The 27,985-nt window shown below is 37.0% G+C and overlaps 2 protein-coding genes and 4 long non-coding RNA genes across 8 annotated transcripts; 1 reads left to right on the forward strand and 5 right to left on the reverse strand.

Moving 5' to 3' along the window:
- Positions 1–1,177: 1,177 nt before the first annotated feature.
- LOC149049585 (uncharacterized) lies at positions 1,178–4,223 on the reverse strand. 2 transcript variants are annotated; one of them, XM_089197124.1, is made up of 2 exons: positions 4,095–4,223; positions 1,178–1,794 (listed from the first exon to the last, which is right to left on the reverse strand). In XM_089197124.1, the coding sequence occupies exons 1-2, from the start codon at positions 4,213–4,215 to the stop codon at positions 1,397–1,399; spliced, it is 519 nt and encodes a 172-aa protein (XP_089053250.1). In that variant the 5' UTR covers positions 4,216–4,223; the 3' UTR covers positions 1,178–1,396. The 2 variants fall into 2 exon arrangements, with proteins under 2 accessions (XP_089053250.1, XP_089053251.1); XM_089197125.1 differs by having other exon boundaries at positions 4,046–4,219.
- A 3,683-nt stretch (positions 4,224–7,906) lies between these two features.
- Positions 7,907–9,768, reverse strand: LOC149049586 (uncharacterized). Its single transcript, XR_016183859.1, has 2 exons — positions 9,609–9,768; positions 7,907–8,072 (listed from the first exon to the last, which is right to left on the reverse strand). It is a non-coding gene; the product is annotated as an uncharacterized LOC149049586 (long non-coding RNA).
- Positions 9,769–9,870: 102 nt separating this feature from the next.
- On the forward strand, positions 9,871–11,135 carry LOC149049587 (uncharacterized). The gene is made up of 2 exons (XR_016183858.1): positions 9,871–10,088; positions 10,495–11,135. It is a non-coding gene; the product is annotated as an uncharacterized LOC149049587 (long non-coding RNA).
- Positions 11,136–11,539: 404 nt separating this feature from the next.
- On the reverse strand, positions 11,540–13,859 carry LOC113679530 (uncharacterized). The gene is made up of 3 exons (XR_016183863.1): positions 13,483–13,859; positions 12,875–12,926; positions 11,540–12,607 (listed from the first exon to the last, which is right to left on the reverse strand). It is a non-coding gene; the product is annotated as an uncharacterized LOC113679530 (long non-coding RNA).
- A 636-nt stretch (positions 13,860–14,495) lies between these two features.
- On the reverse strand, positions 14,496–21,905 carry LOC149049588 (uncharacterized). 2 transcript variants are annotated; one of them, XM_089197119.1, is made up of 2 exons: positions 21,746–21,905; positions 14,496–15,120 (listed from the first exon to the last, which is right to left on the reverse strand). In XM_089197119.1, exons 1-2 carry the CDS (start codon positions 21,795–21,797, stop codon positions 14,723–14,725), a joined length of 450 nt encoding a protein of 149 aa, XP_089053245.1. In that variant the 5' UTR covers positions 21,798–21,905; the 3' UTR covers positions 14,496–14,722. The 2 variants fall into 2 exon arrangements, with proteins under 2 accessions (XP_089053245.1, XP_089053246.1); XM_089197120.1 differs by lacking the exon at positions 21,746–21,905 and adding an exon at positions 20,821–20,989.
- Positions 16,753–17,824, reverse strand: LOC149049589 (uncharacterized). The gene is made up of 2 exons (XR_016183864.1): positions 17,685–17,824; positions 16,753–17,090 (listed from the first exon to the last, which is right to left on the reverse strand). It is a non-coding gene; the product is annotated as an uncharacterized LOC149049589 (long non-coding RNA).
- Positions 21,906–27,985: the final 6,080 nt, after the last annotated feature.

A 27,985-nucleotide genomic window follows, 5' to 3' on the forward strand; every position in this document is an offset into this window, starting at 1 on the left:
GATAACAGCGATTAAGGCGATCCTCATTTTACTTATCGTTAACAACAACCTCGCTAATGGCTACAAGACCCTGTAAGGGGCTGAAACTTATAATTTTGGTTAAATTGGTTCCCAGACCCTCTGATGCTCGCCGGTCAGTGTTACAGAACGCCGGTATCATATGCAAATTTTGTTTTTAACTCGTGGCCAGCGGTGAAAAAAAACACATAGGAAAATGTGCTAAGCGGAAAAACGAAAGAAGAATCTACAACTGTTACACCCTGTGCGCAGTTGTGTAGAATGACCATCTTGAGGCGGGACGAGAAACTGACACTCGATCGAGAATTCATAGCGGAATGTCAGTATCGGAATTGGCTATGAACGCAGCTTCTTGCCAACTAATAAGTGATAAATAGCCTGCGCAAAAGCCCGCATTATTAGCACAGAGAGACGCGCTTTTTTCAACCCGCGGGTAGATTTAAGACGAGACGGGGCGGGGGAGAGGTTTGCCGGGGTCTGGGACTAATTATCAGTGCTTGACCCTTTGCAGACCTCTGATTCCACTCGTGTTACTGAAGGCCTCATATTTTCCCGCGCACGAAGAAAAGCTCGAGCCCAAGCACTTATGATGTCGGCCAAATGATGACGTGAAAAATTAATTCGTTTCAGCAAATTCAAAACAAAAGTCAACCTCTTACCGCTACTGATTTTAGTTGATTCGACTTTGCCTTTTTATCGTATTTCTTCACGAGGAAACGTTTTTCATGGAGTTCAATTTAACACATGGGAAATGGTCATAAGCCCATAACCACCCAACTAACTGTCCTGTCCGCTTCTAAAAAGGGCATGACATGACAGAATTAATTTAGTTTCAAAGCAGAGAGATTTTAAGGCCAGTTGAAAATGGGGTTCATAGCGTCAACTTTACTGGAAAATGAATGATAATCGCGAGCAAACTGTAAGATTAAGATAGTGTCCGTAAGCAGGGGAGAAGGGGAGTCAGGCCAGGAAGTAAAGATACTGCTTTGCAAGGAATGTACTAAGCACGGACAAGAGCCCATTACTTGGCATGAATCACCAATAAACCCCACCATTATTCTAACCTGGGTATTAGACAGAGAGGAACTGGAAAAAATTACAAAAACGGAAAATCCGGTTGTTTATACTCGAGTACTGATAAGGAAGGAAACTTTCGTGTCAATCAATCTCAATAACTTTATTATACCGCCATGATCAGTTCAGGTAACAATGGAATTCTCTTCTGCAATAAATTCATTCTTAAGAGAATGTCATGTAACAAAATTATCTCACTAAACACTCGAATCAGTTTATTTTACTTTGACTTTAAAATTAAAAAATCCAGACATTTGATTGGTAGATAAAACATTAAAAGTTGACCTCTATGGGGAGTGGGTAGCTAAAACAGCTTCAAAGTGCACAAAACAGCCAACATCATCGTCATCATCATTGAAATAGAGTCAATGAAGACGGACAAGCCACCATTACAGGGTGTGTCACTATCACTAACACAGCAAGTGATGGTGCACTCTTTTAATCCCAATGCCTTTAACTGGGCTTTATCCTCGCATGTTTTCTTCTTCTCTTCGCAGACGCTTTTGACAAAGCAAGCTCTCGTCTCATACACTTTATCATCATCGCTCACGCTATGCAACCTGGTACATGCATACTCGGTGGGATCTGACACATTTCTGTTAATGCAGTCCATAATTGTCTGATCTTTTAAGCACTGTTCCGTGGTATATTCTTTACCATCATCTGGTTCAGGTATACATTTGTAGCATTTGAAACTGGAGCCTGAGAAAGTAACAGAAGAATCATTGATAAGATATACTTGATCTCATCGGAGCTGTTGTTGGTTTAGCACGTCACGTAATGCGTTATCTCTTCAAGGAGGAAAAGTTGTTGCGTGACAAGACAGTCAAATGTATTCTGATAGTATCAACACGCATATCTGTCGTTAAGAGAGTGTTGACACGAAGGTGAGGAAAGTCTCGTCATTCTCAGCACGATAGTTCAGCATCAATAATGCAAAATTTAAAAAGGGAAAACTTTTCCATCATTAACGCTCTAAAAGTCTTAAAAAGTTCCTTTTGTGTTTGTCTTCGGCAATGGTTATAGTCTTGCCGAGGAGAAATGTAAGACGATTGTAGGATTTCTTTAGCGAAGAGGAAAAATGAAATATTCGATTATCATACCAGCTCACGTTAAAACTGAATTACAGGGCAATGGACTCTACCAATGACAATTACAGTAAAATTATTCGAAACGTATTTATCCTAACCTGCCATAGCGCGTCAATTTGAGGGACAACATGGCGCGATGTTTTCCTGGAACTTCGCGACGAATAAATTTCGGGGAGCCATTTGTATTTCATTTTACCGACGTAGATAGGAAGGAAAATAAAATCAAGCCAAATCTACCCGTCCACCTGGATAAGGTAGATATCTGTGTCTTTTTTTTTGGAGAACGACTTAAGATTTTCCGAGTAATTTGACTGAAAAAACCTTTCATATCCTTGAAAGAAAGATCGATTGCATTAAACACTTTTCTCGGAAACATACTTAAGTTACTATAGAAATTGTCTTTCTCTCTGCGTATTTGTTTAAATAAGGGTAGTCAGGGAAGTAAAATTCGGTTGACCTAGACTACACAAAAAAGCAAGAATCCAATAAGACCACACTTATATTCTGTTACAAGCGATAACCTCAAATCTATAATTGTTGTGCCTTTTCCGCAGTACGTATCTTGGCTTTTTCAGACGAAGGATCGCTTTGATACAGTAATTAGCATAAGGATTACTGGAGGTTCCTGTGTTTACATCCTTTCAAAGTAGGGTTTCACACTCAGTATAAGCTCGCAAACGTCTTTAATGTGGCGCTGTTTGCGGGCCTTTTCTCGAAATCTAGGAATGCTTTTTCGAAGTAGCTCTATCGTGCATTAGGAAGATGACCAAGAGAGGTAAGACCCTTGAATTAACCAAGGGATTGACTCATGGAGACCCAAGGAGAAATGTAAGACGATAGTAAGATTTCTTTATCAAAGAGGAACAAAGAAACATTCGATTATCATATCAGCTCACGTTATAACTGAATTCCAAGGCAATGGACTTTCCCAATGGCAATTGCTTTAGAATTATTTGGAACGTATTTATCATAACCTGCCATAGCTCGTCAATTTGAGGGACAACACAACGCGATGTTTTCCTGGAACTTCGCGACGAATAAATTTCGGGGAGCCATTTTCATTTCATTTTACCGACGTAGATAGGAAGGAAAATAACATCTAGCCAAATCTACCCGTCCACCTGAATAAGGTAGATATCTGTTTTCTTGGAGAACGACTCAAGATTTTCCAGGAGATTGAGTAATTTGACCGAAAAAACCTTTCATGTATTTGAGAGAAAGATCGATTGCATTTAACGCTTTTCTCGGAAACATAGATTCTATAAAAGTTGTTTTTCTCTCTGCGTATTTGTTCAAATACGGGTAGTCGTGGAAAGAAAAAGTCGGTTGACCTAGACTACACAAACAAGCAAGAATCCAACAAGACCAAATTTTTTTCTGTTACAAGCGATAACGTCAAATCTTTAATTTTTGGGCCTTTTCCGCGATATGTATCTTGGCTTGTTTAGACGAAGGATCGCTTTGACACAGCAATTAGTACAAGGATTCCTTACATCCTTTCATAGTAGGGCTTCATACTCAGTGAAAGCTCGCAAATGCCTTTCATGTGTCGCTGTTTACGGGCCTTTTCTCGAAATCAAGGGATGCTTTTTCGAATTAGCTCTATTGTGTACTATGAAGATAACGAAGAGAGGAAAGACCCTTGAATTAACCGAGGAATTGACTCATGACTATATCAACTATATCATTTAAAAGCAATGTCGGAAAGTAAATTCAAGAAGGTCAATTCACCAACGAGAGTTGGTTAGGGAAGTGCACTAACGCAGCAATTGCTACACGAAAGTACATACATTTAAGTAATGATTTCCTTATAATACATGATCTGACTGCTCTTGTAATGAAGGGAGGTGAATCTTTCTTACCCAAGCAAATGGCCGTGCAGAAAGTAAAAACAGCGAACTGAAATCTCACCATGGCTCTTTGCGACAACCTTGTCAACGAAGGCGTGTGCGTAATTTGGGTGGCTCTGGCGGGCGATTTTGTAACAACGTTTCACCATCTGCTCGTTGGTTTTTCTTGAACTGATGCGCATGAATGATATTTCCTTTTTAGGTAAGTGCCATGACAACAATAGTCACGTGAGAGATGACTACCCATATCAAAAGGGGTCGCGAATTCCCACGTAGACTCTGTGACCCCCTTCTGCAGTATGATTTTATCGTGTCAGCGGTCGTCTCACTTTAGTAATAATAAACAAGGATCTGCCTGCAGTCAACCAGCGGTATCACAATTGATTACTCTACTCTGATCAGTTGGGTTCCGGAGTTGAAACCTTGCAGGATTTTGTTAGAATTTACGTTAAGAAAAGGCGAATTGAATGGCAGATTCAAAGAGGAGGTAAGTACATGTGTAAAAAGGAATGCTTTATTAGAAAACTGCAGAACTTTTCCTTGTATAATTTTTAATACAGTAAAAAAGCTGAGCTTCCAAGGTGGCCATATATACTTTGCCGTTAAGATCAGGAATAGGTTCGTCTGTGTGATAGTCTACTGGCCCATTGAAAACTTAGTAGTTGACATCAGTTAAAATTAAGAACAAGTAAGCATTATTATCGTAAAAAATATGCAGCTTTTAGAAGCTGGCCAGTAAGGTATTCTTGGCTTATTGCAGAAGGAAATGTAATGGTTTCAAATTAATAATTAGTCATGGTGAAGAGCACGTCCTTCACAATAACAGTTTGAGTTGGTGAAGGGGGGACTCAAGTGTGTTCGCATGAGCTGGGAAAACTTGGATTTCAAATTACTGCAGGGAGGGGGGAGTTGGACAGAGGGGTCTGAACATCCTGATTCCCATAACCTTATTAAATGGCTCTTGCCTCTGTTTTATTTTCATTGCAAACGTTTTTGCAATTTTGCTAAAAATTTTACCCAGTTCCTGCCCCTCTTGCCTCCAGTACACCTCCATTCCCTATTCTCATCGGTTCCCATCCCCCTGTCCCCCACCAAATAACTCTTAGATACTGGGAATTGCTTTTGGAATTAGGAAAGAAAGTGTTTATACACAAACCAGTGACAAACGTGTTATACCCGAAATGCAGTGGTTTTGTTTTGTTTTTTTTGTTGTTAACAGTACAAGGATATGAATTATTTAGAACCGGACCTTCTTAATTTTATCGTCAACTCCAATTTGATAATGGGTGGGCCAGACAGGCAATAGGAAGGTTGCCAGACTTTTGCTCAAACATGGGTTGTACTAAAAAAAGACGAAACTACCGACATCATAAAGAGAGATTTTACAAAGCTGTTACATAGCACGATTATTGAAATATTGAAAAACTTTCCGCAAAGCAAAAAAGATGATTTTTTTTCCAACTGAGATTTCCGGCACTTGCGACTGGAGTATTTTATAAAGAGGCTGTCAAAACGACATTTATTAAGTTTTCTTTTTATGTTCACCACAGACCTCAGAGCCCGGTGTTTTCCAAGTATGTTCGGAAATTCTCCCTTGTGTTTTATTTTATGTGTAATGAATCCTGAAAACTCGATATCTTTTTCATTATTTCAAATGTATTTTTTACACTATAGATCTTTATTTACCTTCGTATAATAATTTACTCCCCAGACATCAACTGTTTTATGTTTCTACCCTCGTGTCATTCTTGAAACTTGATTTTGGTAAATTAAAGATTTCTGGAGACTCAAGCTTTCATAATTTTGGGCTGCTTTCTTTGTTTTTCAAAAAAAAAGAAAAAAGAGTGCAAACAAAACAGATCCGGTCCACACGCGCATGTTTTACACAGCGCCTTGTCTTTTCTTCCAAACCCATGTAAACTGTTAAAAACCTTTCGGGCCGAGGTTAAAGAAAAATGTGATCATTTTTAGACTACGAAAAACGCTTTATTAAATAGTCGCTAAATCTTGACAACCGTGAATGATTGTTGACTTTTATGACGATGATTTAGCATTTCTTCGTACTCATTTTTCACCGGTGGAAGTTGTGCAATAGTCTGTCAACGCACGTGTGGAACGGATACTGTAGATGCCTTCGGATAATTACCGAAATTAAAATCCTGGCCACTTGATGGCTAAATTTTATTGAACTGTTGCGACATAATATTTCGCTTTCATTTCTTCATTAAAATATGGACGTCGCATCTGGGCTCCATAAATGACTAGAATATTTCCGCCTTTAACAAACAAAAGGCAGCGAAAGGTCAAGTTATTTTGTAATATAAACATGAAAACCCTGGCATGGCCTGCCTTGACTGTATTCGTCCTCTGTTTTGCGCAATCGTTTTCCTTTTCCCGAAAATTGCAAACCTAAAATGCTCAAAAGAAAAAGTAAAGAAGATTGAAAATACCATTTTCGGATGATGTCCGCGACCTTTCCTTGACCTCTGTTGTGGAGCGCACAAAACATGTAGAATTCAATGTAGTGAATTGCTCAATGAGATCTTCCTTCCGTTCCTCTGTCCCATCTAAAAACCCGTAACCGTAGTCACTATCAACGCGTACCTCGCAGAGGTTTGCATGAAGAAACTCGATTTCCTTTTTTAGCGTAGATTGTTTGCCAGAACTATTTGGATTACAGCTAAGGCCAGTAGCCAGCGTTGCAAAAAATTCGGATGACATCTCGTTAGCAAGGCAAGGTCAATGAGCCCTGATAGGGACGTGACTTTAAGTAATAGCGCGGGATTCTTGCCGCTGGTTATAATTAACAGCTGATTCAACCCTAGTCCCCAAGTTGAGCTCCCCTTAGTTAGTTATTACTAAAGTGGGACGACCTCTGACACAATAAAATTATACTGCGGAAGGGGGTCACAGAGTCTACGTGGGAATTCGCGACCCGAGAATTTTAATTCGCGAACCATTGATGTTAGACATGCAGATAATTTAGGATACGTAAATTCTGTTGATGAGGCGCTTAAACTTATTGCGGAATTTGAAACAGGATTGACGACGAAGTTTTCTTTCTTTAAAGCTGTCAAAGGTTTCGGGAACATATATTTATATGTATTTGATATAGCTCTTTAGCATTACAAAGCTTTGCTATCGCTATTGTGCATTTTCACTAGTTTGTCTAGTTCAAGTCCTCTGGCATGGCTTGGATGATACCACACTCATGGAATCATTCGGGTTAATTTGATGCTTACACCTCCTTCCTCGGACAGAAGTCACAAAATACTGGGGGAAGATGCATGAGATATTTAAGGAGCAAAAATTCGTTTTTTACTGGTGTGCCTTTCCTAATTTTGGGAAGGAAAGTGTTCAATTGCCAGCACGGCATAGATTGAACAGCTGGAGAGAAAAGGAAACGAAAAAATACAGAAGAAGTACTGTATATAATAATTTCTTTTTATCCTCAACCTTTGTGTTTCTGTCAACTATGGCTTGCTAATTTGAAAGGTCAAATACATGAATGGGTCATATGACATTGATCTCAGAATACTTTTATGACAAACGTGATAACAGTTCAATCTTGGCTAAATTGAAGATGGTTTAGAAGTTAACAATTGTAAGAACTTTTCACTAACATATGCTGCTGACAAAGGAGAAAATATATGCAATTCTGCATTTTTTGCATTCTATCAAGCAATCATATGTTTGCTCCTTATCACACTATGACACTTCCGTTTTGTCACATTCCAAAAAATAACTTGAGAAATACACTGTCACTCATCTTACACTGTTATATTTACCTATTACAGAAGGCTGGAAACAAAGATTTTGTTTTCAAGAAAATAAGATTTCTTGTCCAAGACACAAGGAAGTTTGACTGCGAAGCACAGATAAAAATGCGAGAAATTTTATTTTTTTCAGAGAACAAGGTAGTTCTACTCATGTATAAACAGAACAAATGCGATTTAATAAATCAGATATGCGGCATGACTCCTTTTCTTCCATCCCCACTCAAAACAAGCAAACACACCTATAGAGGTTCCAGTCTGGTCTGCAAATGAAAAGGAGGAAGGTGATCACTGCAAAATTAAGCATTAGGGTTCTTATTTATAACATATTGATTATTGTATACTGATATCTAGAAATTAAGGTTGCAAGTAGCAGCCAGCTGAGTTATAGTTTGAGTTTTATCAAGTCCATTACTTTGTTAAATTTAGAGTAACCTTGACTTGAGAGAGGAAAATTGAGGAGCTGTAATATACTAATCATCAATTAGGGACCACAAAGAAAAATTTATTTATAGAGACTTTTGAAGGAGAGGGGTAAGACTTGTGACAAGCTGGCAGACATACACTAGATAAACTTTACTGCTAAATGGGTTACAATACAAAGTGCTCAGTATTTGGATCAGCTATGGCTCAACTTAAACTTTGCTTTAGCTTCAAGTTTAATCATTTGTGGTTTCCTTTCTCTGTGTTTATTTTTCAAGTTATGTACACAGAAGAAAACAAAAATGACAAGGAATGCTTTTGAATATCAAGAGGCTGGAATAAGCAAGAAACCAAAACTGAATTTTAAACAGTACAAAGTTAATTTGATCTTCCAATGTTATTTAATTTTAACCATAGAATTTGCTATTTAAATTTATCCCCTCCATTTTTCTGGGTATTGTGAGCAAAAACAAACAATTATCACAAAATGCATGGTATACAATGGTTTGATTCACCAATGTGGCAAAGGCCTTTCACTGTCTATCCATAAAAAGGGAAATAGTTTGTAAACTGTGAGACATTCTGCATGTTGAGTGTATACTTATTCATCCATGTGAAATTAAAGGTTACTTGAAATAAATGTGAAAGATTTATAGGATTTTCAGACCCCTGATAACAATTACTAATGTGCTGATTTGTTGTACTTAAAGGTTATGATTTTGGCGGAAATAGTGGAAGAAATTTCTGGACCTGGAATTTTGTTGCAAATGTTTGTTTGAATCAGTTTAAGTCAGTTAAAAACTCTCCTGTTTCAAGATTACATGATTACCACACCAGAACCTTTTGTATTCTATGTTATGCACCATGTTATGATTATGGTTTCAATAATAAAAGGTGCTGACTCAAGAACTTTCCAAAATATCTCTACATACAAAGAAATAGATTGTGGTTATGTACTCCAAATAGCAGGTCACATCAGTCTTCTGTAAGGAAGTAGCAGAAATTTCTGTGGTGGTTTTGGTGGATGGAGAGAAACATCCACCAAAACCACTTTATTCTATGTGTTATGAGTTATGATAATCATTATGAACGTTTGGTCGGTCAGCGATTGTGTACCATAAAAAATAATTAGCCAGAGCACTAACTGCTAATTAGTGGTATAAATCTTTTGTCTCCTTGAACACCTAACAATGGCTATAGATAAAATTTAAAAAATATATTGTTGATGGTTTTGGTCAAAGTTTTGGTGGATGTTCCCTAATGACATCCACCAAAACTACGTAACATCTAAGTACCTTTTAAATACGTGAAATATCTGCATAAAATTGCCTAAAATGTTTTATAATACTACAATCGAACAATAAATTAATACTTACCATTTCTTTAGTAAAAAGTTTTGACGCAATTTCCCAAACAAATAATACACTTGGGTCATCGGGATAAGTCGGCGTGTTGTCGTAGCTTCGTAATTTTTTTCCATCATTCCATCTCAGTCCCTCTCGACCAAGGTGGTTTTGGTGGATGGAATCTAATGCTGACCATTTCTGGCGGGAAACGACACGACTCACGCGGAGCTTTCTCATTGGTCGAAAATTCCAGTATCCGCTGACCATAAGTTTGGAGGAGAGGTTGCAAAGCTGTTTAGCAAGAAAACATGGCGGAGAAGGCGGATAAACGTTTCGGATCCTTTTTTCCCTCTTCGCGTTGCTATTGTGCTGCAAGGGTATCTGTTCATGTTCACTGCCCTTGCGAAAACTGAAAGGGTAAAGCTGTGAACCCTAAGACGCAGCAACAGCATCTTTTTTTATCAAGTCAGCGTGAATTAATCGTTGGACGTGAGGTTGAATGTAGTGCAGGTGGGTGCGCATTTTGCTAGCTTGTAGTGCTGATCTGAATCTTAAATATGTTATTATGAAAAGTTTGTCATTTAGAAAAGAATATTTATATCATAAATAAGAAATTAAGAGAAAGCGAAGAATGACTCACGTAAACTGACGCTCAAAATTTATTATGCTGCCACGGTCAGCAAAATATCAGGGATTTCCTATTATAACAAAAAAAAAAAGATCAGGGAAAATCTTATTATCTTACATGCTTATCAAAGTCCTGAATAGTTTGAGTATTCGATTATCTTTCCAAAAAATAATAGTGCAAAGCGATCGATATTTTGATACAAGTCAAGTGTAGAAGCGGTAGTTTTGTTCACTGGTTTTGCTTTGTTTTGCCCATGACCTGTTCTCCAACATGCATGTATCATGGCAGATTGAACTGGCAAATCATAGTGATGTCCTTATTTACCAATTGATCAAAAGGCAAAGCGAGCCCTTAATACCAGTGTCATTAATACCAGTACCAGTGTCTCCCCAAGTGGGTGAAATGGTGTCTGTTCAAGGAGGTGATGAAGAATTGTGGAGAGCTGAAGTACGAGCTGTAGACCATGGACATAAAACAATCAGGGGTTATTTCTTTGTCAAACACCATCAGTGGAATGAAAATCAGTTGTGGAAAAGGGAATCCATGGGCCATGCTATGGACACCATTCACTTTAAGAGCATTGTCAGTATACTTGATGGACAGTGGCATGGGCCTTACTGGAAGGACAATGGATATTAGACTTAATTTGAATTTGTGTATTCCTGAATATCTTTTACATTCCACTGTATGCAAATAGGGAAATGTTGTATCTCCATCTTGGATCTATGAATTCCACTCCACAATTGTCAACTGAAGTAAATTTTTGCAACAAAGAATACAATTCAATGAACAATTAAATTTCTGCAAGCCAGGGAGAAATTCTGTTTTCCTGCCTTTAAAAAATGCACTTACATGTACTATAAGAAACTGAAACTCGTAGTAGTCATTTCAAACAATTTCCACCATTGAAATTTTAAAATCCAAGTTTACTTAGTTTGGAAATTTTAATTTCCATGACAACTGTCTCTGTGGAAATTTTGACTTTTTTCCAGTCAGTGTATTGTAGCATGGTATTTAAAAGTTTCCTGTTTCTGAATTCCAGCAGTGGATAACTCTTGTATTCCAGCACTGTTATTTTCCAGCCCCTCTCAGCTGTTCTCAGTTTCTCAGCAGGAGTTAACTGTTGTATTCCAGTACTGTTAATTTCCAGCCCCACACAGCTGTTCTGTCTTTTTTGTTTTCCAGCTGGAGGTAACTGTTATTTCTAAGCACAATTATTTTTTGGCCTTTCTAGGCTGATTGGAGTTTTCCTGCTTGAGTTAACTTTTATTTTCCATAAAACAGAATAATGTACAAAATTTACCACTGTCTTTGGTACCATCCTGTTCCTCCCCTATTTCCTTTTTTTTTTTTTTTTTTTTTTAACTTTTCTATCGACTTTCAAACACATACCATGCTTCTTCTTGATGGGAAGAGGTTCCATAAAAACCCAAATAACCAGAAAGAGTACTGGCAAGATAGATAACCAAATCAGTAGTGGTATCAAAGTAAAGCTTGTAGCAATTCACTGACCTGACGATTACACCGTATTATTTTTCCCCAGGTCTATGTGAACTAGATTTTGAGCACAGAATGCAATACCTCACCAAATATCTGCTAGGATGCCTCACTTAAAAGTGTGCATGATTATCATCTCTTGCTGAGATAGCACACTACAATTCAATGTTTTTATTACTACATATATAGGGGTTTTGGTAAGATTGTGGAAAGGAGGGACAACATTTGAGCTGCTGAGAGGGACAAAAATGACAGTGTGGCAGCCATTTATTCCCACTTGGATAGCAAAGTCTGGGGAACCTTTCCCTGGAAATTTAAAAGTTTGGATGTCCAAAAGGGTCCATTTCAGGCCACTATTTCTCAAGTTGGCTAAAAATTACATCTGCTACAAGGGAGAGTGAGGGAGAGTGTTGACACTGATTTAATGAATAGAGTAGCTTTTACATAACGAACTATATAAACATTATATACATAGTAATGTTGTCTCGTAGATGATGTCTGTGTGGTCTTGTTTGATTTTTACCTTTGCCTTGCTCAAAAATATGAAATTGTGCCCTGGACAACATTAAATTTTGGGGTACAGTGCTGTGATTTCTGACACAGTATATTTAAAGCAATTACTGGTGGCAGAGGAATTAATTGGTACTTCAATGATGAATGTAGAGCACAGCAATCAATGTAAACCATCATACCAAAAAACATGGTGACTAGTACATTCACCTAGAACTCTTTGCACAAGAAAATCCTGGAACCACTCAAAAAGTCAAGCAGAAAAAATCTGAAAAATTTAAAATTTGCATACATAATGTTGTTGTTTTGTGAAATATTGCTTTCGACATGTGTCTTACCCTAAGAATAAAGGTAAAATGTACAGGCACCATCTTTGTCTGTAAGTGGATTGAATCTATTGGGTAAACACCAGAAAAAATAATATTGATACAAATAGGCTGAGGTTTTAGTATAGGTATGCTGTGGTTTAGTTTAACCCTTAGTTTATTCTTTTACTTTTAAAAAAGGCCAAATTGATAGTGACATATCATCTCACCATAACTTAGGCTTGGAGCTAAATTTTATCTTTCTTTACACAAAATGCATTTTTCATTCATATCATTAACAAAACCAAAGGAAACTGATTTTTACATCAAGGACAAAAATTAAGCACAACAGATACCTTTCATCAGCACTTTTGTTTACTTTGCTTTGCTGCTGGTTCTCATCCATGCCTGTATGAATGATATTAAGTAAGGGTGAAAGGATTGGTATTTTCTTCACAAAGATAGTTGCAGAGAGTGTCTCCATTGATATATGGATTACCAAACACTCACAATGAACGCCAACAAGACCAAGTTCTTGCTAACAAGTGTAGGAGCAATAATCGCTAATAATGGGCAATAGTCTGTATTTAATAGAGTATTCATTTGTGCGTGAATTAGTATTTATTTCATTTTTATTAATGTTTGTAACACACAATTGAAAAAGTATGTAAAATGTGGTAACAAAACCGATAATACAAATTATTGAGGCTGGAAGAAAATCACAAGTTTTTGATCATTGAAACACCGAGATCTGTCCTGGTTTTTAATCGTGTAATATCTGGTGTTGCATGTCTCAAACAAAATAAAAACGTCAGTCCTCGACACAGACGGATTCAATGAATCCAGGTATCATGCAGCTACATGAAATCTACTGGAATTTAGCACAAAACTTGAACGCGATCTTTGAAGAATGGTTGTAATATTTAAAATTTTAAAAAATACTAGCATGCAACGAAAACCTTACCTTGTTGTACTAGCTTCGACAGAAAAGTAAGGAAAGCCATGAGGCAATGTCAAATTCTCGTCTTCCTAGGCTTTCCAACGTATGGAAGAAAATTTCCCAAATACCTCGCACTTAAAAATGCTATCAGAATCTTACTCTTTCACCAATCCGAAGCGTCACAAAAGGTGTCAAGGATAGCCCATGAAATTCTCAAACTTCAAGCGCGGAAATCTTAACGATCTTTTTACACTATTGCTTTGCATCCCTCCCCTAGTTGGGAAGTGACACGCAGAAGACACGATCACAACGCACTTTGATTGGAAGAAGTAAAACCGCATTCTATTGGTTACAATGTGCGAGGACATAACTACAACGGAAGACACAACTGCAACGCTACATCTGATCCACTCGTGTTACTGAAGGCCTCATATTTTCCAGCGGACGAAGAAAAGCTCGTGCCCAAGCACTTATGATGTCGGCCTCTTCGCAAGCTTGAAGATAAAGGACACAAATTGTGACGTGAAAAATTAATTCGTTTCAGCAAATTCGAAACAAAAGTCAACCTCTTACCGCTACTGATTTTAGTTGATTCGACTTTGCCTTTTTATCGTATTTATTCGCGAGGAAACGTTTTTCATGGAGTTCAATTTAACACATGGGAAATGGTCATAAGCCCACAACCACCCAACTAACTGTCCTGTCCCCTTCTAAAAAGGGCATGACATGACAGAATTAATTTAGTTTCAAAGCAGAGAGATTTTAAGGCCACTTGAAAAATGGAGTTAGCAAACTGCAAGATTAAGATATTAACCGTAAGCAGGGGAGAAGGGAAGTCAGGCCAGGAAGTAAAGATACTGCTTGGCAAGGAATGTACTGAGCATGAACAGGAGCACATTACTTGGCATGAATCACTAATAAACCCCACCATTATTCAAACCTGGGTATTAGACAGAGAGGAACTAGAAAAAATTACAAAAACGGAAAATCCGGTTGTTTATACTCGAGTACTGATAATGAAATGAAGAAAACATTCGTGCCAATCAATCTCAGTAACTTTATTATACCGCCATGATCATTAAAAGTAACAATGGAATTCTATTCTGCAATAAACTCATTCTCAAGAGAATATCATTTAACAAAACTATCTCACTAAACACACGAATCAGTTTATTTTACTTTGACTTCAAAATCAAAAGCAATTATCCAGACATTTGATTGGCAGATAAAGCATTACAAGTTGACCTCTATGGGGAGTGTATGGCTAAAACAGCTTCAAAGTACACAAAACAGCCAAGATCATCATCATCATCATTGTAGTAGAGTTAATGAAGACGGAGAAGCCACCGTTACAGGGTGTGTCATTATCACTGACACAGCAAGTGATGGTGCACTCTTTTAATCCCAACGCCTTTAAGTTGGCTTTATCCTCGCATTTTTTCTTTTGCTCCTCACAAATGCTTTTGACATAGCAAGCTCTCATCTCATACTCTTCACCATCATCACTCACGCTGTGCATCCTAACGCATGCGTACTCGGTGGGATCTGCCTCATCTTTGTTGATGCAGTCCATAATTGTCTGATCTTTCAAGCACTGTTCCGTGGTATATTCTGTGTCATCACTTGATTCACGCATGCATTTGTAGCATTTGAAACTGGAGCCTGTGAAAGTAAAAGAGGAATCATTGATAAGACATACTTGATCTCCATCGGAGCTGTTGTTGTTTTGGCACGTCACGTAATGCGTTATCTCTTCAACCAGGAAAAGGCGTTGCGTAACAAGATCAATCAGAAATGTACTGTGACAGTTTCAACCATGCATCTGTCGTTAGGAGAATGTTGACATAAAGGAGAGGAAAGTCTCTTGTTATTCTCAGCGCGATAGTTCAGCGTCAAAAAAGTGAAATTTCAAAAGGGGAAACTTTTTCATCATCAACGCTCTAAAAGTCTTAAAAAGTTCCATTTGTGTTTGTCTTCGGCAATGGTTATAGTCTTGCCGAGGAGAAATGTAAGACGATTGTAGGATTTCTTTAACGAAGAGGAAAAATGAAATATTCGATTATCATACCAGCGCACGTTAAAACTGAATTACAGGGCAATGGACTCTACCAATGGCAATTACAGTAAAATTATTCGAAACGTATTTATCCTAAGCTGCCATAGCGCGTCAATTTGAGGGACAACACGGTGCGATATTTTCCTGGAACTTCGCGACGAATAAATTTCGGGGAGCCATTTGTATTTCATTTTCACACGACCACATCAGCTTTTGCTGAATTTTTTATCGTGTTTAAATAAATGCTGTTGTTGTTGTTGTTGTTGTTTACCGACGTAGATAGGAAGGAAAATAAAATCAAGCCAAATCTACCCGTCCACCTGGATAAGGTAGATATCTGTGTCTTTTTTTTGGGGGGAGCGACTTAGGATTTTCCGAGTAATTTGACCGAAAAACCTTTCATATCCTTGAAAGAAAGATCGATTGCATTAAACGCTTTTCTCGGAAACATAGTTACTATAGGAATTGTCTTTCTCTCTGCGTATTTGTTTAAATAAGGGTAGTCAGGGAATTAAAATTCGGTTGACCTAGACTACACAAAAAAGCAAGAATCCAAAATCTATAATTGTTGGGCCTTTTCCGCAGTACGTATCTTGGCTTGTTCAGACGAAGGATCGCTTTGATACAGCAATTGGTATAAGGATTACCGGGGGTTATTGTGTTTACATCCTTTCAAAGTTGGGCTTCATACTCAGTATAAGCTCGCAAATGTCTTTAATGTGGCGCTGTTTACGGGCCTTTTCTCGGAATCGAAGTAGCTCTATTATGCATTTGGAAGATGACCAAGAGAGGTGAGACCCTTGAATTAACCAAGGGATTGACTCATGGAGACTCAAGGAGAAATGTGAGACGATAGTAAGATTTCTTTATCAAAGAGGAAAAAAGAAAAAAACATTCGATTATCATACCAGCTCACGTTATAACTGAATTCCAAGACAATGGACTTTCCCAATGGCAATTGCTATGGAATTATTTGGAACGTATTTATCATAACCTGCCATAGCTCTTCAATTTGAGGGACAACACGGCGCGATGTTTTCCTGGAACTTGGCGACGAATAAATTTCGGGGAGCTATTTATATTTCATTTTACCGACGTAGATAGGAAGGAAAATAACATCAAGCCAAATCTACCCGTCCACCTGAATAAGGTATCTGTTCTTTTGGAGAACGACTCAAGATTTTCCAAGAAATTGAGTAATTTGACCGAAAAAACCTTTCATGTACGTGAGAGAAAGATCGATTGCATTAACTTTTTATTGTAGACTTAAAAAAAATGACAAATGATGGTAATCTTTTTTCTTTTCTTTTTTTTTTTGTCAACAGTATTTACACTAGTGATTAGTGCTATATCTCATTTGAAAGAGGACAAAATTAGCTTTTCAGAAAAAATATATTTTGCCTACAAAAATCCATGGATTTTAAATCATGCTAAGAAAATGGCATACAATTTGCATAAATTATTGTACAACTTTTGACTTTGAAACAGCCTGGGCCTGAATGGATTGGAGTTAAAAGGAAACATTTCTTAGATAAAATATTCCTTATCTTATGGGCAAGACATCCAGAGACTCTGGCTGAAAAAGAACAAATACGGAATTAATTAGAATTTTTTTCCAACCTGTACCCCAAAACCATAAAAATTGACCCAGATTATTGAAAAATTTATTCCTCACCAAGTATTTTCACAAGGGAAGTGAGCTATAGCTCACTTGAAACAGCAGTAAATGAGATTTCCTGAAATGCATGTTTCCTCTCCAAGAAAAAGGAAACAACCTCATTGAATGCTTTCAAACTAACATTAATTAGCATAAAATATCATCAAAATTTAAACTGTGAATTAAGTGATACCCAAATAATACAAAGTAATGAAGCAAAAATTAACTAAAGAGGTTCCTTGTTATATGGGCAACATCTCCATAAAAAATTGGTTGGAAAATAACATGACTTCTGAAATTTTGCCTTGAAACAGGAAAAAATGAGATAATCAACCTCAAAATACATAAAGCGCAACATATATCAAAAGCCTTTCACTTGCAATGCACCACCAGTATTTTCAAGAGTAAACAATTCAGAAGTGAAATGCCCAAATTTACTAATTCCTCTTGAAGTCCACAGTGCAAACATTGGAACTATAGTTCTTTGTTTGAAAATTGACTAATTAACCTGACCTTATCTTGTCATCACCCCAAGCCCAAATTTACTAATCCCTCTTGAAGTCTACAATGCAATCATTGGAACTATATTTCTTTGTTTGACTTCTGAAATTTTGCCTTGAAACAGGAAAAAATGAGATAATCAACCTCAAAATACATAAAGCACAACATATATCAAAAGCCTTTCACTTGCAATGCACCACCAGTATTTTTAAGAGTAAACAATTCAGAAGTGAAATGCCCAAATTTACTAATCCCTCTTGAAGTCTACAGTGCAAACATTGGAACTATAGTTCTTTGTTTGAAGATTGACTAATTAGTCTGACCATATCTTGTCATCACCCCAAGCCCAAATTTACTAATCCCTCTTGAAGTCTACAATGCAATCATTGGAACTATATTTCTTTGCTTGACTTCTGAAATTTTGCCTTGAAACAGGGAAAAATGAGATAATCAACCTCAAAATACATAAAGCGCAACATATATCAAAAGCCTTTCACTTGCAATGCACCACCAGTATTTTCAAGAGTAAACAATTCAGAAGTGAAATGCCCAAATTTACTAATCCCTCTTGAAGTCTACAGTGCAAACATTGGAACTATAGTTCTTTGTTTGAAGATTGACATACAGACTAATTAGTCTGACCTTATCTTGTCATCACCCCAAGCCCAAATTTATTAATCCCTCTTGAAGTCTACAATGCAATCATTGGAACTATATTTCTTTGCTTGACTTCTGAAATTTTGCCTTGAAACAGGGACAAATGAGATAATCAACCAATCAAAAGCCTTGTGAAGTTTTGTGAATTTTCAGCATGTAACAAGTAGAACCACATCTAAAAAACATGCAAAACATATAAGATAATGTACAGGTCGATATATATTCAACTACCGTTTAAAAATAAAAGATTTTATTTGACTTAGCAGGGCGTGAAATTGCGCCTAATACAGGCGCCAATGCGACTAAATTTTTCACTTTGGCGACCAAATCCTGAAAGTTAGTCGCCAAATTGGCGACTACAACGTTTCATGATAACCTTACTAAGAGATACAGTGAATTAAATAAATTTGCAAAGATAAATCCGCGGCAAACTTCCTCGTTAAGTTTATTTCCAAAACGTAGCACATGCATCTCGATCGGGAGTCACTACATCACGGGCGACGAGCGGGGATAGAAAAAACGACCCAAATACGAGTGGTCAGCAGTGAAGCAACTTTCATACTTCATATATAGACAGATCATTTGTAGTATCAGGAAACAATCGTGTTGTAAAGCCGAAGTGTAAACAGTTTACTTCGCTAAATAAAATGTTAAGCAATTCAAAAGTGTTGATTGTACATATATCTTTTACTGCTTTAATAAACAATGAAGGCATCGGTGGCATCCGAAAGGTACCAAGAAGAATTAAATGTACGTTTTGTAGTTGCAGAAAACAATCGTGTTGTAAAGCCGAAATGTTACCAAGTTACACTTCGCTAGTTAAAAAGTTAAGCAATTTTCCTCAAGCTTTAACTGGAACAATACTTTTAATGCACTATTAACCAACGGAGGCATCGGGAAAGGCATTGGTGACACCGGGAAAGGCATCAAGAAGAATGATATTCACGTTATGTAACTTGTTGTGTGACGAAAAAAACGTATCTTGACTTGTTTAAAGCATTAATCACAGTTGGCTTCCTTTTCACTTGAATTTTGTATCCACAACCTAAGATGAGAAATTTAAAATTTCTATCAGCTGAAGTTCTTTTACTGCATATTATATCTATTCAATCGCCCCCAATTCACGTGGAAAAAAGGCAAGTAGGAAAACACTGAGCTTCGAGAAACAGCCATGTTAAGGCTAATGTATTTACCATTCCTTAAATATTTACAATCAAGACCACTCGTTTAGGAGACCTTTTCTCAAAAGATCCACACGCGCAAATAATGCTGTTTTCCGTTCGAAATGTTTTTCTTCCTATTCAATTGAACAACTGACTTAGCGTTTAAGCCGAGAAAAAAATCACAAAGTTTGAATTCTGGGATGTTCTCCACTGTTGGCTCCATCAAGTTACGATTCTGCACCATTGACGCTCGTGAAAATCTATCTTTCCCTCGAAATATCCAAAACAATAATTGCCTTCAACAGAAAAGCCATTGAGATGTTCTTTCAAAAAGTCGATCTCTAAATCTCTTAACATTGTTGGCTTTTGGTCTTCATCCATGGAAAAATCTTCCAGGAAAAGCAAACTGCAGTGCAAAAACCAAGTTCCTACCAAATTTGATTGACATTTTTGACAACCGGAAATCATGATACTTTTTTTTCGTCACGCACGTCACGCAGCTAGCTACAAACCATATATATAATTATTCTTGGTGCCTTTCCAAATGCCACTGACTCCCTCTCCGAAGCCTCCATTGTTTATTAAAGTAGTAAAAGATATGAGTTCAATCAACACTTTTGAAAAATTGCTTAAACTGTGAAGTAAACTGTTAACATTTCGGCTTTACAACACGATTGTCTCTGGAACAACAAGTTATATGTCTCTATATGAAGTATAAAAGCTGTTTCACCGCTGACCGCTCATATTTGGGTCGTTTTTTCTATCCCCGCTCGTCGCCCGTGATGTAGTGACTCCCATCTCGATCGATAACTAGACGCCATCTTGGATTTAGGTGAGCCTGAACGTTGTATATCATACATCCTACTGTCCACTTTGTAGCAGGTTAAAGATCTTTTCCCTAACCTAATTTTGGAGGGTCTATCTAAAACGCTGACAGCGTAAAGAAAGATTTTGTTTGTCTTTGAAAATGGCGACCAACTTTTTTTGAATTGGCTACCACTTTGAAGAATTTAGGAGCCAAGTGGCTATCAGAAAAAAAAAGTTAATTTCACGACCTGCTTAGTTCGGACGCACACTGCGTCATTCGATCTGTCATCGGCTGATGATTTAGGTCGTTGCGTTCTAACATTCCATTGAAGATTATTATCTCTGTCGCTCAAAAATCATGTTTGATCACAATATATGTTGCTTTTCACTCACAAATAAACATTAACCGGTTTGTCTTAAGGCAAAAAACAAGGATTCGTGCGCGAAAAGTAAAAGTAAATGTTTCAACACCACATGCGTCACGCATTTAAATATCGCAAGAATGTTTACAGATTACTTACCTCGATTCTTCGCTAGGATTTTCACCACTAGAGATACCACCATGCTCACTTCCATCGTCAAAAATCACCTCTAAAGCCTTAGCTACGCCGTATCTCTAGCGTTTCGCATCGGACGCCATTATCGCAGACTGAAATCGTACGCGAATTTTCTCCCGAGGGCACGTTTGATAGTTCGGAGCTAAAACTCACCATGTGATTGGCTTAGAATGTTTACATGCTACACCGAGCATTTCCGAAAAGGTCAAAGTCATCATGCAGTTTTGCACGATCGGCCCCAGGGCTTGACCACGAAGTAAACGCTTTTCTCGGAAACATAGGTTCCATAAAAATTGTCTTTCTCTCTGCGTATTTGTTCAAATACGGCTAATATTTTGGAAATTAAAAGTCGGTTGACCTAGACTACACAAAAAAGCAAGAATTCAACAAGACCACACTTTTTTCTGTTACAAGCGATAACGTCAAATCTTTAATTGTTGGGCCTTTTCCGCGGTATGTGTTTTGGCTTGTTCAGACGAAGGATCGCTTTGACACAGCAATTAGTATGAGGATTCCTTACATCCTTTCAAAGTAGGGCGTCATACTCAGTGAAAGCTCGCAAATGCCTTTAATGTGTCGCTGTTTACGGGCCTTTTCTCGAAATCAAGGGATGCTTTTTCGAAGTAGCTCTATTGTGCACTATGAAGATAACGAAGAGAGGTAAGACCCTTGAATTAACCGAGGAATTGACTCATGACTATATCAACTATATCATTTAAAAGCAATGTCGGAAAGTAAATTCAAGAAGGTCAATTCACCAACGAGAGTTGGTTAGGGAAGTGCACTAACGCAGCAATTGCTACACGAAAGTACATACATTTAAGTAATGATTTCCTTATAATACATGATCTGACTGCTCTTGTAATGAAGGGAGGTGAATCTTTCTTACCCAAGCAAATGGCCGTGCAGAAAGTAAAAACAGCGAACTGAAATCTCACCATGGCTCTTTGCGACAACCTTGTCAACGAAGGCGTGTGCGTAATTTGGGTGGCTCTGGCGGGCGATTTGTAACAACGTTTCACTATCTGCTCGTTGGTTTTTCTTGAATTGATGCGCATGAATGACATTTCCTTTTAAGGTAAGTGCCATGACAACAATAGTCACGTGAGAGATGACTACCCCATATCAAAAGAAGAACAACACAAAGACCAATTAACTGGTTCAGTGAAAGCAAAGTTTTACATGATATGCAAAGTGAATTTAATGATTAAAATGGACTCTACCAGTGGCAATTACTATAAAATTATTCGAAACGTATTTATCATTACCTGCCATAGCTCGTCAATTTGAGGGACAACGCAGCGCGATGTTTTCCTAGAACTTCGCGACGAATAAATTCCAGGGAGCCATTTGTATTTCATGATACTGTCATAGGTAGCCGGGAAATAAAATCAGGCCAAATCCACCCGCCAACCTGAATAAGGTTGAAATTACTGTTTTATGAGAACGACTCAAGATTTTCCGAGAAATGGAGTAATTTGATCGCAAAAATCTTTCATGTACTTGAGAGAAAGATCGATCGCATCATACGCTTTTCCCGGAAACATAGGTGTTATAAAAATTGTTTTCCTCTCTACACATTTTTTCCTATTACAAACGATAACCTTTAATCTATAATTGTTGGGCCTTTTCCGCAGTAAGCAACGGACAAAAAGAAATTAGAACTAGTATATGATAGGGGACTTAGGGCGGTTTTTTTTAACTGGAACCTCGCATACGAAGACTTACTGAAACGTGCCAATTTGTACTATCTATACAACATGCGACTGCAAGATATCGCCATTTTCATGTGCAAAGTCAAACACAGGCTGCTGCCTTCGAACATAGTAGATTTATTCAGGGGCATTCCATCTGGGTACAACCTCAGGAACTCAGATGTTCATATCTCCAGAATCTTTTCTGTCCATTATGGCAAACTTTCTCTAGGATATCTCGGACCATATATGTGGTCAAAACTTGGACATAGCGACAGACAAATGCTAACTCTGACATTATTCTTCTCAAACATCCACAGAAAAGACTTCACGAACCTAGTTTCATATTACTTCTGTACAGGGAATTGTCCGAAGTGTGTTTAGAATTTTAGACATATTTAGAGTTTGTATATAGTTGTATAGGTAAAAATTATTATATTTTAGTCCGTATTTTATAAGATAAATGGAATTCTAGACATGTATATATATTTTAATTAGTGATAACTAATTTCAACGTAACTTAACTTAATTTATCTGTAATTTTATTGGGAGTGTCCCCGATTAGTCGGTCTCCGGGCTGACTAGAAGTTTTAGACACGTAAAAAAAGTTGATTGATTGATTGATTGTACGTATCTTGGCTTGTTTAGACGAAGGATCGCTTTGACACAGCAATTAGTATAAGGATTCCTGGGGGTTTCTATGTTCACATCCTTTCAAAGTAGGGCTTCATCCTCAGTGAAAGCTCGCAAATGTCTATCATGTAGCGCTGTTTACGAGTCTTTTCTCGAAATCGAGGGATACTTTTTCAAAGTAGTTCTATCGTGGCTCAGGAACTTAAAGATAACGAAGGTAAGGCCCTTGAATTAACCAAGGGATTGATTCATGGTTATATCGACCATATTATTTAAAAGCAATGTCGGAAAACAAGTTTAAGTTGGTCAATTCACCAACGAGAGTTGGTTAGGGAAGTGTATTAACACAGCAATTGCTACACGAAAGTCCATACATTGAAATAAATTTCCTTACAATACATTATCTGACTGCTCTAGTAAGGAAGAGAGGTTAGCCTTCACTTACCCAAGCAAATGGTCCCACGCCAGTGTCGGATGCGGATGAGCGGACGCTGAGCTGAGCGGACGCATATTTCTCGCTCTGTGTTATTTTATTCTATTAAGTTTCCCTAATTATGACTGGTAAAGAAAACCAACTAAAAAAAGAAAATCAGCAGTTAAGGAATGAAATTGAAGATCTCAAGAAGCAACTGGATAAATTGACTGAGGAAATTGGACATCGACGTGAAGAAATCAATCATGATGCTGGCATCGAACATGGCGGCGACACTGTGGGCAAAGAACGATCAGTTGAGTTTGTTTCAGCTCAATGCGATGATTTTGAAGCGTTTAAAAAGTACGCATCGAAAGAACTGAAGCGTTTAAGCTCAAGGCTAAATGTAATTTCAGATGCTTGCGATAGAATCTCGCAGTCAATTGATGGCTTCGAAATGTACAGCTACCAATTTAACATCAAAGTTATCGGTCTAACGTTGCTGGCAGCGAAAGAGACGACCGAGCAGACAGCTAACCTGTGTCTTCAACTATTTCATCAGATGGGAGTGAAAGATGTTTCGATAAATGACATTGACATTGCCCACCGAGTTCCATCAAGGAATCCCTCGAATCGACCAGACGCAGTAGTTTGTAAATTTTAAAGGAAAAAATCATGGCGTCTAGGAAGACAATAAGGAACATAACAGCACAGCAACTAGGATTTTCTTCAGAGATTGATGTGAATCACCTCAATATTTACGATCATCTGACACCTCGTCTACAAACCCTTCTGTATGAGGCAAAGAAGTTCAAAGAAGCCAATAGCTTTAAATTCTGCTGGGCGAAAAATGGTTCCGTATTTCTCAGGAAATCAGAGAATTCACCGATCCGCAAATTTGCAAATATGGAGGACCTAAACGCATTTACCCAAGGATAGAGATAAGTAACGCAGTGACAATATTATTGTTTTTTTTTAATATCTCACCTATGATATGATTTCAAACGCGCTTTAGATGCAAAAGCGAACCAGAAGATACAAAAAACAGGACTGAAATAGAAAACTCTTTCTTAAAGAACTTCCATATTATAACTTCACTGGCAACTTAACTCTCTACCACGGGCAATTTAACAACTCTCTGATCCAAAATCAGCTACCAACTAAGAGACAACTCGAAAACCTAAATGGTTTGCATGACCTTGATCTTTTCAGACTAAACTCAAATCTTGATGACAGTTTAAATACCAACAATAACTTATTCAATCAACAAATCTACAGCCGTTATTATTCTCCGTATAATTTTAATAAAAACCTAAATACCCAAATAAGAGACGTGATGGAAACCAGCTTTTCGATTTTTCATAACAATATCTTCAGTTCAAATCACAATCTCGAAAAACTCCAAACCAACTACTTATCAGAAATGGATTTTCAATTTGATATTATTGGACTTACAGAAACGAAAATAACTAAAACGACTGGTAATATTAGTTTTGAAATTCCAGGTTACACTTTTGAATACTTAGCCACACCATTGGCGTCAGGAGGCGTCGCGCTTTTTATCAATGAAGACCTTAATTACACAGTGCTTGAAAGGGTCTCTTGCGGGGCGTTTCAAGCATTGTGGATAGAAATTTCCCATGAGAAACAAAAAAGTGTCATGTGGAATAATTTATCGTCAACACAACTCCCCAGATCAATTCATTGAATATTTTAATGATACAATCGAAAAGCTGGCTTCCACTGGGAAAACACTTTATTTAATGGGTGACTTTAACCTATGTCTTTTAAAGACGGAATCATCTTCATATAGTCAGGATTTCCTACTGGCCCTACAGAGTTTTTATCTTCTTCCAACTATTGACAAACCAACACGCGTACGTAATAACTCAGCCTCTCTTATTGATAATATTTTCGTTAATAATCCTGATCAAGTTCTAATTAGTGGAAACATTATTACCGATGTCTCTGATCATTTTTCTCAATTTTGTATTTTGAAATCTAAGCGAGACAAACCTGTCAAGAAGACAATTAAAAAACGCGACTTCTCTCAATTCTCCTCTGAGGAATTTAATAATGATTTGTCCTCGATCGACTGGGATGCTATTATTGCCTCAAAAACAAATAATATTGATGAACTATTCTCATCTTTCTACAGAAAATTAAATTCAGTCGTGAATAACCATGCGCCTGTTAAAATTTTATCCAAACGTAAAATTAAACAACTTGCAAAACCGTGGATAACAACAGGAATAAGGACATCAATAAAAATAAAGAACAAGCTATATGTAAATGGAATACACAGCAAATATAAATATTATAGAAATAAAATTACAAACCTTATTCGTTTGAGTTAAAAACGTTATTACTATGATTTCTTTGAGAAAAATACAAATAATTTGAAAAAGACGTGGAAAGTAATAAATGAATTAATAAATAACCAAAGGACAAAAAGCAGAGTGTTAACGAAGCTGAGAGACCCAAGCAATAACAATCAAATAACACAAAATCCTTCCAAATTACCAAATATTCTAAATAAGCATTTTGCAAATGTTGGTAATTTACTAGCAAGTAAATTACTATATGAGTTATCTTGGTAAATTGAAATCACCTGATTCTTCCTTCTTTTTCAAACCCATTACACCAGAAGAAGTTAAACAGGAAATATTATCCCTACCAAATAGTAAATCCTGTGGCTTATACTCCTGCCCTACACAACTGCTTAAATCTTCTTGCAATATCATATCTCCAGTTCTTTCTCATATTTTCAATTTATCTGTTATCCTTGGTGTCTATCCTTCAAAACTTAAGATTTCTAAAATAACGCCAATATATAAAAGTGACGACGAGACCGACCCTTCAAACTATCGACCAATATCTCTTTTGTCTAATTTTAATAGGATTTTTGAAAAACTTTTGTACTACCGGATGAAGGAATTTATTGACAAAAACAACCTATTGTACTCCTCACAGTATGGCTTTCGCAAGACACATTCCACAGAGCATGCAGTACTTGATATTGTCGAAGATATACTACGTAATATGGATAAACGGTACTTCTCATGCGGTGTCTTCATTGACCTGAAAAAGGCATTTGATACGGTCAATCATGAAATATTACTCGATAAATTGAACTTTTACGGTTTCCGTGGATTGATAAATGACTGGTTTCAATCATATTTAAAAAATAGAACACAAACAATTCAGATTGGAGAGCACTTATCAACAAAACTTATCTCCCCCTGTGGTGTCCCCCAGGGATCAGTCCTTGGACCTCTTCTATTTTTACTTTACATAAATGACATTCACCTTTGTTCTGATAAACTAAAATTTTATCTCTTTGCAGATGATACTAATATACTTTATGCTGATAAGAATCTTAAGGCGATCGAGTAAACGGTTAATGTAGAGTTGAATAACGTACATGACTGGTTAACTACGAATAGGTTGACATTGAATACAAAAAAATCAAATTTCTTAATTTTTCGTCCTCGTCAGAAAAAAATGCATTTTTCTCCACAAATAGGTATTTTAGATTGTGAGACAAACCGAAGAGTTAGTTTAGAGCAAAAAAGTTATATCAAATATCTAGGCGTTTTAATTGATCAAAATTTGTCATGGAAAAACCATGTTGACTCTGTTATCGTAAAAATAAGTAAAACAATAGGGATGATTGCAAAGCTGAGGTACTTCGTTCCCTCTACTGTCCTTGTAAATATTTACAATTCATTAATTCTACCTTATATAACTTATGGACTCCTTGCCTGGGGCAATGCGTCAAATGCTTATTTAAACAAGATTTTAGTTCTTCAAAAGCGAGTTTTGCGCTTAATCTATTTCACCGATCGAAGAGAGCATGCCATCCCTTTATTTGTCAAAGCAAAAATTCTGCCTGTTACGTTCCTATATTATGAAGCCGTAAGTAAACTTATGTTTGACGTGCACAACCAGAGGGCTCCCATTAATATTTTGAAACTATTTACTAAAACATCTCATATTCATACCTACAATACTCGATCATCCAAATCGCAGCTCTTTAGTACAAAGTACTCTAGACTTAACCTACAAAAAAAGGCTTTCTCGCGTGTTGGTGTCAAAATTTGGAATAAGATACCGAAAGAATTCAAAACGTTATCAAAACATTCCTTTAATAAACAAATAAAAACGTCTTTATTTCAGATACTGGATAATGAAGATTCTTATCTTGATGTTGAAAAGATCTCCTCTAAACTTAAGGACTGCATAATTAAAACAAATTGATCCGATTGCTTTCAGTACTAATTTATTTGCTTCTATACTTTATTGAACAACTATTGATGTATTTACCAGTTATGCTTCTCTTTATAATTTAACAATATCTAACTATTTAGTTTTTAATTTTCTTTATATA

The sequence above is a fragment of the Pocillopora damicornis genome, chromosome 2, assembly GCF_964200805.1.
Source record: "Pocillopora damicornis chromosome 2, jaPocDami1.2, whole genome shotgun sequence".
In the NCBI taxonomy this organism is placed as follows: domain Eukaryota; kingdom Metazoa; phylum Cnidaria; class Anthozoa; order Scleractinia; family Pocilloporidae; genus Pocillopora; species Pocillopora damicornis.

Bases quoted from the DNA above. Each gene is read 5' to 3' on its own strand.
- LOC149049585 (XM_089197124.1), bottom strand. From the start codon at position 4,215: ATGCGCATCAGTTCAAGAAAAACCAACGAGCAGATGGTGAAACGTTGT. The intron at 1,795-4,094 runs GTGAGATTTCAG...TTACTTTCTCAG, and splicing joins GGTTGTCGCAAAGAGCCATG to GCTCCAGTTTCAAATGCTAC.
- LOC149049588 (XM_089197120.1), bottom strand. From the start codon at position 20,875: ATGGAAGTGAGCATGGTGGTATCTCTAGTGGTGAAAATCCTAGCGAAG. The intron at 15,121-20,820 runs GTAAGTAATCTG...TTACTTTCACAG, and splicing joins AATCCTAGCGAAGAATCGAG to GCTCCAGTTTCAAATGCTAC.